General features: G+C 43.0%; 1 protein-coding gene across 1 annotated transcript in view; it reads left to right on the forward strand.

Annotated features, from left to right (window-relative positions):
- Window positions 1-14,212, forward strand: part of DNAH6 (dynein, axonemal, heavy chain 6) — a gene marked incomplete at its 5' end in the record, with an annotated part of 237,332 nt that overhangs the window by 146,989 nt on the left and 76,131 nt on the right. The window contains 3 exons of the mRNA XM_008567062.1: window positions 1,825-2,005; window positions 5,405-5,584; window positions 11,362-11,595. Coding sequence (XP_008565284.1) covers window positions 1,825-2,005; window positions 5,405-5,584; window positions 11,362-11,595 — 595 coding nt within the window. The remainder of the gene's footprint in view (window positions 1-1,824; window positions 2,006-5,404; window positions 5,585-11,361; window positions 11,596-14,212) is intronic.

Here is a 14,212-nt window from a genome sequence, read left to right on the forward strand (position 1 = left end):
TAGGATCCTCACCATTTCGAACACCGCCATTCACCTCCCTGCCTCCTGGAGACTGCCAACAATTCTTCCATCCTTCTGGAGTAGGACAAGGCCCTTTTTCAGCTTCGATGAATTCCATGAAGCCACCCAGACAGCCCACCCCCTCCTATGTCCTCTTCCACTTCCAGAAATTTCAAGTCATCCCCAAAAACTTTCTTAGCAATCCTTTTTAATTCCTAACTTGTCTAATTTGATTTATGCTTCTCTCAAGCTGTTTCCTAAGCTTATCTTTATCTTAAAAATTCTTTAAACCCTTCTTCTGAAAAACTTCTTTTAAACAATTGAATTTGAAGTTATGATTTCTCACAGTCTTCATACGGTAATTTTTAAGGTGTGTGTATTCAGCATGTACATAAAATAAACACCATGTTGTTATATGAGGCAGTACATCGCATACTAGCAGTAGTGGCTGTTCTGGAGCCAGCCCAGAGGTGGGTGCAAGCGCAGCTCTGCCTCTCACAGTTGAAGATGGAAATCACAATGCCCACCTCCTGGGAGCATTCAAAGGGTGAAAAGAGGTAATCCATGTAAAACTCTTAGCGGGGTGCCTGGCACTAAGCAATGCTTAATGAAGATGAGCTCCTGCACACAGAGGGCTGGGAGCAAACTATGAAAGAGCAAGTGAAGGGAGACATAAGTCCACATGTTCAGACAAGTGTGGACCTGGAGGCAAGGCCCCTTCTTTAGATGCAATTTAGTATCATTTCATGAAGGGGTGGGATTTTGGAATCTCCCATGGTGGTACGGAAAGAATATTCCAGGCACCATTTTCAGCTTGGTATAAGCAAGCAATAGAGACAGAAACTGAATGAAAATGTTAAGGGAAACTGAAGGTTCCTGGTCACAGAACCAAGATGTTAAGGGAAACTGAGGAAAATGCAGGTTCCACTAACTCAATCTGGGTTTCTGGTGTCTCGAACAAAGAATTGGACAAGAATGCCAGAGGTGAAAAGCAAAGGACAGTTTTATTTAGCAAAGTGAGTTAGCAAAGCAAGAATACACTCCAGAGAGGATGGAGCAGGCTCAAGCAAGAGGGTGGCTCAAGAAGCCCAGGTGAAACACAAAGAACAGTTTTATTTAGCAAAGAGAGACTACACTCCAGAGAGGATGCAGCAGGCTGGAGTGAGAGAGAATGGCTCAAGAGCCAAGAGCATTTTATTTAGCAAAGAGGTAATCTACTCCAGAGAAGATGGAGTGGGTTTGAGCGAGAGAAAATGGCTCAAGAGCACCAACAGGTACAATCCCGAGGGTTTAAGTCCTCTTAGCTGGATTCATGTCACTTGGTCTTTGGTTGAGCCCTGAGTGAAGTCTCTGTTGATTGGCACCCTAGCTGGTGGGAGCTCATTGGTCCAACCAAATGGCACCCAGCGTGAGGGTGGAGCTCCCTGTCTGTCTTTGTCTCCCATGTCTGTTTTTGCAATGTGCATAACTACATCCGGTTTTCCCACTTGCAAATAACCAGATTTCCTCTTCCCTCTCTTGTCCTTTTCTAACTTCCCACTACAATTAGTGAAATCAAGCATTAACCAGAAGGTATGGGAACTGCAGTCAGGTGCTGGTCTCTGAAATACAAGATAAAAACTCAGAACTGACATGCAGTTTAGTGAAAAAGCCACTGCGTAAACCCAGCAAAAGAGGGATGTTGTGCATTCAGATTTGGCTAGTAGCACTGATACTCAGCTAAATAGTATTCAGAATAAGAATAATTACAAACAGGAAAGAAAAATAGAAGCAACTTCAGGGCACTGACAAAGACATAATTAGGTATCCCAATTTGGGTTCTAGTGACGTGGTGCGACTTGAAAAACCTGAGTTGGAAGAACAAAGAATCAAGCTCATTGTGAGGATCAACACTGACAAAAACCAGCTGAAAACCATTGAAGAGAAAATCCTGAGAATGCTCTTTACATCTGAAGGAAATATTCTGGACAACGAAGAACTCATTGACACACTTCAGGATTCAAAGGCAAGTAAAATATTTTCAGTATTTATAGGAAGTGGATTACTTCAGAAGTTACCTTCAGCCTTTGAAGGTCCTGCAAGGGCTTTTAAAGCAAGAGTGGGGCCACCCTGGGCTGCCAAGGGCATCATAAGGGTGTGACTGGCTGTCAGGCCTCCTCACCAGCCAAAAAAGCATAGGGAAACTATAGACAACTGCTCCTCTTGTCTGCAGTTTTTAAATAAAGCATATAATGTAAAGAACTGGGAGAAGATATAAGTTGGAAGGAAAGAACACACTTATAAATTCACATTAATGTCACCTCCTCCAGGAAGCCTCCCTGGTATACCCAGCTGGAATTAATCTCTTCCTGCTTGGAACTTCTTTAGCACCTTATCTGAATCTCTATGACAGCACTTGTCAATGTTTACCTTATGTCACAGTTATCCAATTGCATGTTTTATCTCTTCTGTTAGGTTGCTAAATTCTGTGCAGTGGGAATCTGTGAATAGTTCATCTTGATATTCCTTCTCCAAGGGAATGGTGGTTGCAAGCAATCGGTACTCAATAAAAACCCACTGGTAGTAAGATGAAGTTTTACAATTAATGTGTAATCCTTCAGTAAATGATTTCTCAGATTCAAACTGTCATTTAAGAAGTTTATAGTAGAAATACAGCCTATAAAATGATTTACATCGGTTCATGAAAAACAGAAAATAACTTACTAAAAAGTCCCTTTGACTTTACTAGACAAGGAGCACATAAGGTTACGTTCTTGGCCTTTTGTCGACATCACGGTTTACTGCTTTATGTCCTACAGTCTCTTGAGTTCTCAGTATTGAAACGATAATAAACAAATAATTCCAGTCTCCCATTTCCTCCTTCTCTCTTTTTGCTTGTTTGTTCATCAGTCTTTATCCTCCTTTCATTCATTCTTTCTTGGGTTTTCAATTTCTGGCAGTTGATTGTTAACCCATTTTTTTTTAATCAAAGTTTTACATGCCAGATGTTTAAAGAATGAAATATTTCTACAAGGCTTGTTATGAAAAACAGCATTCCCTGCCTTCCCCCCACGCACACACCCATGGCTCCCTTCAGAGAAGCAACTACTCTCATTTTACTTCTTAATTGTCATCTGTACCTCTACACACACACACACACACACACACACACACACACACACATTTGACGTTTACATTGCCTGAGGGTGAAGATCTGGTTGCAAGAATTTTGGGGGCTGAAGAGGCAGGCTAGGGTCCCATCATCAGTGTACATATAATCACCTCACTGCTCTGTTTTCAGGGTGGTACCTGACCCTCAACTATGCCTGGCTTTCTTCCATTGAAAAGCACTCTCTTATTTTCACCAGGGAGGAAACTCTATTTTTCTGCCAGGGTAGGGAAGGGACAATCCCCTGGCCAGGGTGGTGTAAGGGAGATGGCCTGGGAGTCTTACAACCAATTCTGATTTTAGACCCTTCCCACTTCCAGCAGTGCTTGTTGCTACCAATAATTAAGCCTTTAAGGAGGATTCTACCCTATACACTGAGTGAGTTCTTGGCTTTCTCCTTTTGCAGCTTAGGAATCCATCTACCTGGGTCTGCTAAGTCATTACCACTCCTCTGTCTGCTTTCCAGCTCCCCAAATTTTTTTTTATATCTCCTCTTCCATTCTTCCCATCTTTGTGGGCTTTTACTGCTTTTTAAACCCCTTTGCTATAATTTTTTCATGATTGCAGTAGGGAGCAAAGGTAGCTGCATGTGGGCTGGCTGCCACCTTTAACTGTAAGCTTGTTTGTTTGCAAGGAGCTGCCTTGGAGATGTCCTTTTTACAGAGATCAGACTGATCCTTGGCTGCATTTCCTGACACTTCCTGCCTGTAGTTTATACTCCCCTTGACTCCCAGAATCCTTATTTAAAAATGTGTCTCATATCCCCTAACCACCGCCAAAGCCTCAAGTCTCTAGGGCATAATGTCTATAAGTAGTCACCAAACTCAACTGAGGTGTATAGTGTTCTAATAGTCTCTTACAAAAAGAAGAATATGGTCCACTTTCCTATCTGTTTAGCTCTGTATTATCAGGGCCTCGTGCTCCCCAAGTAATAAGGAATTGTTTTCTAGTGAGTCTCCATGACCCAACTGTTCCCATATCAACTTTCTTTTTCTACTCATGTGGGAAACTTTAGTTGAGTCCAGTACTGAGATTGGGGTTTCCCATTCAACCCTACTCTTTATTCACTTCTCATGTTCCTAAGGGATCATTACAGCCACCAGCTATATGTAGCTGATGAGCACTTAGAATGGTGAGTCTGAATTAAGATGTGGTATTAGTGTAAATACCCATCAGATTTCAAAGATGTAACTCAAAAAAATGTGATATATCTCAATAATTTTTATATTGATTATATGTTGACATAATATTTTGCTTATATCGGGTTTAACACAACATGTTAAAATTAATTTCCGTTGCTTCTTTTGATCTTTAATAAATTTAGAAAATTTAGCCTTACATATGTGCCTCACATTATATTTCTATTGGGAAACACTGGTCTAAACAGAAACTTGATAGTCCCCTTTAGCTCCCTTTGATTCAGCAAATACTGAGCAACCAGTCTCCATAGTGATTTTTCATGGTCCCTGACCTAGACACTTAGGCTTCCTAGAGACAAAGGATCTCCCAACCTAGGGATATCCACAGGCAAAAAGCAGTGAGAGAAGGAGGAAGAGGCAGGGACAGACAGCAATGGAAGTAGAGAGACAGAGAGACAGAGAGACCGAGAGACACAGAGAAGTGGGTGGTGGAAAACCCATTGGCCAAAAGACTCCCCAGACCCACAAACCCAAAATACAGAAAACCAAAGAGCATCAAAATACCTTGAAAACTTCTCCAACTCACTTGGGATTATAACCCTTCACAAAGAGTAGCTTCCATCTCCAGGCTTCCATGTCTACACCTGGAGATGCTAGGTAAAGAATAAGAATATTAGTCATCCCTGTTACTCCGGGGTAGGATGTGGTACCACTTCCTTCCAGCCTCTCTCTACCCCCTTCTTTTGGGCATTTTCCTGGGTCTCCCTTCTCCTTTCATGCCTTCTTCCATTATGTGTACCCTGGACTGCTCACGAGGAGATTAGGGAAAATTAGGAGTACTGTGTTAGTGTTTCTCTTTCAGAGGTAGCTCAGATAGGAGTCTCGGAGAAGTACTGCTCCAGTTTCTTCAGAGCTACTTGTATTGCCTAGTTCCCTCTGCCAACTACTAACTCTGGAAGGAAACGAGGTCACTCAGTCAGAAGAAGGTCACTGAGTCCTGGGATTCCGTCAATCCACCTGACCCCTAATTAAACCACTAAATCATTTCATTCTTATTTTTTTCCTAGAACTAACTGCATACACATCCCTAACAACTTGTTGTTGTACGTTTATTCAGATCACTTCTGGTGCCATTAAAATCAGGCTGAAAGAAGCAGAGTCCACAGAGCAGATGATCAATGTTGCTCGTGAGAAGTACCGTCCAGTAGCCACTCGAGGATCCGTTATGTACTTTGTCATTGCAAGCCTTTCAGAAATAGATCCGATGTATCAGTACTCATTAAAGTATTTTAAACAGGTAAGTATGTTGGTGGTGGTGGTGAAATTCATCTCTTTGGCTTCCTTCATGCTCAGTGGAGTTACTTCTTGCCTCAGATAAGTCATGAGTCTAGTTAATGGGTAAAATCCTGCAGGAGTTTGGGTCCTGCACATGGCTCAAGAGTGGCCCAATCCACTGTGCCCATGCGCACGGAGCCCACTGTAGAGGAAGAGAAGCAAGCTGCTTTGCACCGTTCATGTTTTCTGGGCTTCCCCACCTAACTAGCTTGCTTGCTTTCCTTCTTAGCTGTCTTTCTTTAAGAGTCATGGCTCTGTGCTATTTCTTTACTCTTTCTCTGCAGTAACCCGGCTTCCTTTCTCTCCACTGTTATTGTTTTCTGTGCTGTAGCTCGAGCCTCTAACAGCATGGACCTTAACCAAACTGGTTTCTGTATCCTTTTGTTTCCAGAACTTTTTAGACGACAACCCCCACTTCTCCCACCCCTGGCTTTGATTTAGAGGCATCTCTTTCCTGTATTCCTTCCCTGCTTTCACCATGATGGTGGGAATTTCTTGTTTTATTCCAGTCTCCCTACTTTCTCTCAGATGCACAATTGAATTTTATCTAATCTCTCAGGAATGGGACGTTTTCACCGCTCAGCCTCTTTGTTGCAGCATTCCGTTAGCTCCCAAAAGCAAATTCACTGTCACAAAGCTAAGCAACGTCGGCTTTGCTGAAAACTTCTGGAGAGACAGAGAATTCACATCACCCCTTTCAGAGCAGAACTTACTAAGCGTTGCTCCTGAGTGACTCCCTGCTGCCAGTGGCCTCTTCTTCTCAGGACCGCCCCACCCCAGCCATGACCTCACTGGCTCAGTCTCTCCACCTACCATCTCCTACCCCCCTGTATTAGTCCATTTTGTGTTGCTATAACAGAATACCTGAGACTGGGTAATTTGTAAAGAAAAATGACATTTATTGCTTACAGTTTCTGAGGCTGGGATGTCCAAAGTCCATCTGGTGGTAGCAACAGTGACCCAGGGGTCTCACAAACCTGCTGCTCCAGCCACCCCTGGGACCAATTTAGCCATGGAACACCCAAAGCAGCTGGAGTGCTGGTGCTGGAAGCAGCTTCTTGAGGTGGCCTTGGGCAGCAAGCCCATGGAGGGTGCCTTGGGCCTGTTCCCCAAGGCCATTTTGTCTCCTTAGGTCTTTAGGCCTATAATGGAAGGGTTGGCCCCAGAGTCTTCTGCAATGCCTTCAGGGCCTTTTTCTCATTCTCTTGATAATCCCTTTCCTTTGTACTAATCTTAGTACCACTGAATTTTTCTTCTGAAAATGCTCTCTGCTTCTCTACCACAAGGCCAGGCTGCAAATTTTCCAAATCCTTACTATCTGCTTCCCTTTTAAATTCTGGCTTTATGTCATGCCTTTGCCTTCATAACTCAGCATAGGCTGTTACAAGTAGCCATGCAGCTTCCTTAATGTTTTGTTGCTTAGAAATTTCTTCTGCCAAGTACTCTGGTTCACAACTCCTAAATTCCAACTTCCACAAAGTCCTAGGGCATGGACCAAATGCAGCCAAATTCCTTGTCAGTTCACAGCAAAGGTGATCTTTGCCACAGTTTGCAATAAATTCCTTCTTATTTCTATCTGAGACCTCCTTAGAATGGTCTTTACAGTCCATATTTCTATCAGCTCACCACCACATAACCAGTCTCTAAGACATTCCAAACTTTCCATCATCTCTTTCTCTTCTTCTGAATACTCCAAACTCCTCCAACCTTTGCCTAACAGCCAGTTCCAAAGACACTTCCACATTTTCAAGTATTTTATAAGCAACACCCCACTTCTGGTACCAATTTTCTGTATTAGTCCATCTTGTGTTGCTATAACAGAATACCTGAGACTGGGTGATGTATAAAGAAAAATGACATTTATTGCTTACAGTTTCTGAGGCTGGAAGTCCAAAGTCCATCTGGTGGTGGCAACAGTGACCCAAGGGTCTCACATTGCAAGATGGTGGAAGCAGAGAAAGCAGAGAGAGAGAAAGACTCTCCTCTTCTTTGAAAGCCCTCAGAGCCACACCCCTGACCACCATCTTAATCCATTCACTACTGCATGGTCCTGCAATCCAATCACCTCTTCAAGGCTCCACCTTTCAATTACCATAATAGGATTTCCCACCCTCTTAACAGTCACAGTGGGAGCTAAGTTTCTAATACATAAAACTTAGGGGACATAATTCAAGCATCAGGGAGTTGGGGGGGACATAATTCAATCCACTACACCCCCCTTGGTTGTATATTCTGTGCAGTTTAACTTATTCTCACTTTTCTAATCATCCCTGCTTCTCCCCATGACACAACTCTACCAGTAAAGGCCTCTCCATATGCACCACTCACGGAAGAAATCAGTGGAGTGCTGTAAATATGTTCTCTTTCTCTGTGACACACCTTTATTTCCCTCTATGTGCCTCTGTACAGTCAGTGCTGGTTCTCACACCTGGAGGCCAGGCCAGCCTAGCCTAGTGATTTCAAAACACTGTTTCACAGACCTGGGGTCCTAAGTGGATTTTCACAGATATTGCCTATTGTATTAGTATGTTTCTGTTGCTTTTAACAAAATACCAGGAACTAGGTAATTTGCAAGAAAATGAGATTTATTGCTTACAGTTTCAGAGGCTGGGAAGTCAAAAATCCAGGGAACACATCTGGTGAAGGCCTTATTGGTGGCGACAGTGACACAGGGGTCTCACATGGCAGAATGGCAGACCAGAGAGAGAGAGTTTCTCATGTACTCTTCTTTTAAGCCCCCAGCCCATGCCCAGGGCCACCATTAACAATTCACTAGGGCAGGGTCCTCACAATCTAATCACCTCTTCAAAGCCCCGTCTTTTAACTGCTATCATAGGATTTCCCACCAGCTTAACCCCATCACATTGGGGACCAAGCCTCCAACACATTAAACTTTGGGGGGACACAATTCAATCCACTGCACCCATTAAACACAGTTCAGGCTCCATAGCCTGGAATTCAAAGCCACGCTGAGTCTGTCCCTGTTCTACTTCTCCAGACATATTTCTCACTGCTCCTCTGAAACAGCCAAACGAATCCATTTACATTCCCTAGACTCACTGGATGCTTTTGTGTTTATGACCCTCCCTCCCAGCCCAAATGCCACCTTCTCCAGCAAAGCCTGCTGCAGGGACAGCAGACTTTTAGAGGCTTTAGGGGCTGGACATCCAAAATGCCTCACTCATATGGCTGGGCTGTCAACCACAGTGCCTACAGTGGCCTCTCCATGTGGTGTGGGCTTCTCACTACAAGGCACCTAGGTTCCCAGAAGGCATCTCTCCAAAACAAACATTCAAAGAAACCCAGGTGGAAGCTTCAAGGCTTCTTCTTCCATAGCCTTGGATGTCATGCAACATCACTTCTGCTGCAGTCTGTGGGTCAATCAAGTCACTAAGGATAGGCCAGATTGGAGAGGAGGGGATTTGGACTCTGCCTCTCAATAGGAGGAGTAGCAAATGGTTTCACAGTCTTTTGTCCATGCATTTGATATTCCTCATATGGTATTTACCCCACATGGCCTTGGATGGCAGTCTTCTCCTTCTTGCTGCAGTCTGAGCTCCCAGGAAGAAGGAATGAAAACTCACCCATCCCTGTATCCCAATGGTGCTTAGTACCTCATAGCACTTCCTGAGTGTTTCATGAATGAAGAGTCTGTTTCCATCCCCCTGAAACATTCAAAAAATTCTTACTGAAATTGAAATATCCAAACAATGCTCATGGCACTAGAGCAAGCTTGGTTTTTCCTCTAGAGATCATATTTAGTACACTTGATATGGTTGGGGTCCAGCACCAACTGTAGCTGCAGGAGAGAATGGAAATGAAGAATTGAGAGAAATGAGAGTCATGTTGTTTAGATGTGCCTGGGCTCTCTTTCAACAACATGGGCATTTGCTTTAGCAGCCTGTAAGAGCCATCTGTGCTGGGGTCAGACCTCAATTCCTGGAGGCAGCGTTTTGTGTACTCACATCTCTGCTCTCTTCCTTCAGTTGGCAGGTATTAAGCCAAGCAAAGTAAGGATTAGTAAATCCTTTAATACCACCTCAATGATTCTGATAACACTTTTCTTACCCTGGGTATTTTGGAATTTGTGCTTTTCAAGATCTTAAAATCTCCTTCAAAAAATGAAAGTAAAGATACTCTAAAAATATCTTGGAGTAAGAGAAAAATGATAATAGTATGAGTCATCAAAGCCCTGGAATTTCACAGTTTAGAAGGGAAACCAGAAACCCAAAACATTTGTAGGTGGCAGCCTTGGCCAGAGCATCCTCTCCCAAACCCCCTCATAATTCCATTTCACACTAAAATTCTTCAGGGCATTTTGAGATTCACCATGTTTTGTTTTGGCACCAAATTTATCACATCCTCACTGGCCTTTAATATCTCTGCTTCTTGTCAAGTTGTTAAAAAAAAGTTCAATCCTCTTTTCTTCTGAAAGTGTTAAAACAAAAATTCTATTACCCTTTGTCAACCAAACTTTGAGGAGAATTAACAAGGACTTGCCCAATTCTCTACAATAGTTACCTGTGTCCTCTAAGCCCTTTCATTTTCAGGAATGAAGACCTGTCTTTTGGTGAAGAGATGACAGGCTATTTTCCATTTGTGTTCCATCCTGTTAGCAGAAGGGGTGGGTAAAAGAAAGGCCTGCACAACTGCAGCACAGTGTGTTTAGGGAGGAGTGGAGTACACTTCTTAGTCCTGATCCACCTTGGTCCTCAGTGGGCTTCCAGCTCCCAGTCTGTTTTGATCTTTCTAATCTCCCTAGGAGCAATGTACCCTGATCCCAGGGATTGGGCAAGTACTACCTTGCCTCAGGCTGTGGGACTTGAGACTGCAGCCACATGCCCATCTAGACCCCGGAGGGCTTCCTCCACAGTCTCTGCTGAAAGATCTCCTTGCCCCATGACTTCCAGGCAGACCCACTGTCCAGACCCTGCTCAGCTTCCTCGCACAACTTAGGCTCTGCCTTCCACACTACCTAGAAGTTGCAGAAAATGGATAGGGATGCCTCTAGCCCTCTCACGGCTGCTCCCTCAATGCCACTATCTCTACTGCCTTCCCAGTGTCCTTGTAGTGTGGGGCACCTTTGGAGTAGGGGACCTGCTCTCAAACTTTCTGGGTAGGAAACAGAGTGGAAGTCTCCTTTAAATCAATTTCTCTTAAATTTCAAGGAAAATTCTAGCACACTCTATCCGCATCATAAGAATTCTCTTGAGGAAGTGCTAAGAAGAGCACATGGCCTGACCTGCTTTTACATCTCTCACCCCAAAATGAAGGGCTTATCAAATCTAAGTTGAGGATGTGCAAAACTGTTCCTGCCAGCTCACCTCTGTTTTCCACAATTTTATGTCTGGTATCAAGATACTGTCTTTTCAATATGTCAGAAGTTTGGCATTAGGCTGGCCAGTTGGCTTAGTTGGTTAGAGCACAGTATTATATAACAACAAAGTGAAAGGGTTCAGATCACCTTACTGGCCAGCCACGAAAACAAAGGAGATTGGCATCGGCATTGGTCCATTTCTGAAAAATGAAAAATGTAAGAGAAAGGGGAGTGCAGAAAATAAATATCATATACCAATTTGGGACAAATTCTAGACTTTTTCATAGTACAGTAATCGCCTACCTCCTGTGCTGCCATTTACTCACTTAATATGAGGAGAGGGGAGGGAAGGAACAGGGATTATGTTTCTCCACAGAAAATGAATTAAATTGGAGACATTGATAGAGCTCTCTTTCACACAGTTGTTCAACACAACAATTGAAACTTCTGTAAAGACAGAAAATCTACAACAGCGCCTGGAAATACTACTGGAGCAAACTCTCCTAACTGCTTATATCAATGTTTCAAGAGGACTTTTTGAACAACACAAACTGATCTACAGCTTTATGCTCTGTGTTGAGATCATGCGTCAGCAAGAAATCCTAACAGAGGCTGAATGGAATTTCTTTCTCCGAGGTTCTGCAGGATTAGAAAAGGTACCTGTTCCACAGTTAGGTGGTGACTGTTATTCTAGACAGAGCCCACACGCCCGTCCCAATGCTCCATGGTGACTCATGGCCAAAGGTTATACATTTGGCTTTGTGGTCCAGTGCAAAGGGAGCTGGGGGCCATGAGGCCCAGGTTATAGCTCTGCCTCCAAGCAGCCATGTAATGTTGGTAACATTTAACCTGTTTATGTAGCGATGTCCTCACCTGGAGAAAAGGGATGTTGGGAGTAACCAGTGAGCTAGTAGATGTGAACATGTTTTGAAAAATTGACCATCTTACAAATATGAAGAGTTAACATCCAGTAAAAGTTGTAATTCACAGGATTGGTAATACTGTTGATGAAATCATGACCCTCTCTTGCCTGTAGATATCTCTCATTATAAAGCATGGGAAGTAATATAATAACCTGTCAGTTTCTGTAGTTCTGTAATATGAGTTCTGCTGCAGTTTCGTTCTTTGTGTTCATCCTTTTGTCCTACGTGCTCCAGCCCCTTAGACTGGCCTAACTCGCCCATGTACTACAAACTTAGTGGCCCACAGAGGTGAGCCCCCAAGCCTGGCCTGCAATTTCATCTCAGCTCCACTCTAAACCAGTGGCTCTGTCCTGCCAATCTCAAGTCTTGCCCTTGGCCCCTACAGACCTGACATCTGCATCTGTCTGCCAGTACTGAGCTTCAGTGTATCAATGTGTTGGGCATGATGCTTTCATTTGACTCTCAGCATCCCATGCTCCCAGGACAAGCCCAGTTAAGACCTCTCCACCAGATGCTCCTTCCTCCCTGACCCCCACCCAGCTTGCCTGCACACTTATTCTACTAATCCTCTCTTAATGCACCTTCTCATAATCACAGTTCATACTTACAGAGGGCTTGCTATATGTTTTACGTATGAGGGTCCTTCAAAAAGTTTCTAGAAAAATAGAATTGAAAGATAAAGGTTTATAATCAATTATGTTTCAATTAAAAAAATAAATTTAAAAATAAGAAAAGAAAGAAAGATGAAGATCAAGTGTTTGGATCCCCATACTGGCCATCTGCCAAAAAAAAAAAAAAAAAAAAAAGAAAGATGGTACAAATATTTCCATGAACTTTTTGAAGTACCCTTGTATATCAACTCTTTTATTCCTCTAACTATTCTTCTTTGGTAAGTTCCTAATTATATCTCTAGTCTACAGATAATTAGACACAGAAAGGTTAAGTAACTCATCTTGATCCCATGCTTAACAGGGTTTACAACCAGGATTTGAACGCTCACAGCCCATCTTATAAAGCTTGCCCTCTTAACCAGTTCATGCCACTGCTGTCTAGTAGTCAGTCACTCAGCCGGGCCCTTCCTTCCTCATGGCAGCCTTGCGAACAGCTTTGATTGTGGTTTTCTCAGGTAGAGACTCAGAGAGATTAGAGAACTTTCTAGAATCACACTCATGCATGATGACAGTCTGATTCAAACCGTGTCCAAGCTTCCAAAGCCCATGTCCATTCCAGTACCACCTGCTTCTTCTCATGAGCAGCAGATTTTGAAGAGAACTTTAAAATATATTGGTATTTAAACCATCAAATCTGAAACTTAAAATTACCTGGAAATCATCTTCAGAAATTCTGAAAAGAATTTTTAATTAAAATTTCTTTTCCTCATGAGGAAACTTGAATAATTCTTGACTGATATATATATTTTTTTTTTGTAGAAATGTGTTTGGGGATGTATTTTGTATAATTGCTTTATTTAATTACATATTTCAACACTAAGTGCTATCATAAGTGCTACATTGCTTTTTGGTACATTATGGGCTAAATTAGATTTTCTGAACTGACCTAGGAAATCACCTTCCATGTATAAAACTTTTTCTACCGAAAAATATGCACTGAGTTCCAAATACCAATGACAAGATTGTGTAATTCAGGGAGATGGTGTAGCAAATGGGCCCTGGGAAGGATGTAGAAAGAATAAGGATGAGTGTCCAGGATGAGAAGAGAACAGAGAAGGAGAAGAAGGCGGGTACCCCAGGGAGAGCCTTAATCCATTCATGAGGGATCCACCCCCATGACTCAACCAGTTTCCAACACTGCCACATTGGAGATCAAATTTCCACATGAGTTTTGGAGGGGACAACACATCCAGACTCCATCACAATTTATTATCAGAGATTGAAATGCAGCAAAACCACTCAGATTTGTGTATTAGATGTCTAAAAATGCTTATGGAAAATTGATAACTCTAGGAGTGTTTGGGGGGCTTGTCTAGGATCAAAATGTAACATGGGAAGGTGCCACTTCCAGCATGACAGTGTGAGGAGCTTCACATACTTGCTGTGTTAGTCCATTTCTGTCTTATAGTCACTGAGTCTGTGAAGTCCAAAGTCCAGGGAAAACAGCTGGTGAAGGCCTTCACAGTGGTGACTATGACCCAGGGGTCTCACATGGTAGAAAATGGTGGAGCAGAGAGAGAAACTAACCTCCTCATTCACTCTCCTCTTAAAGCCCTCCAAACCATGCCCATGACCACCATTTTTTTTTTAATTTTTTATTTTGTCAATATACAATGTATATGATTATTATGGCCCACCACCGACCCCTCCCGCCCCTCCCCCCCCCCCCCCCCCCCCCC

The sequence above is a fragment of the Galeopterus variegatus genome, unplaced genomic scaffold (assembly GCF_000696425.1).
Source record: "Galeopterus variegatus unplaced genomic scaffold, G_variegatus-3.0.2 Scaffold289, whole genome shotgun sequence".
Classification (NCBI taxonomy): Eukaryota; Metazoa; Chordata; class Mammalia; order Dermoptera; family Cynocephalidae; genus Galeopterus; species Galeopterus variegatus.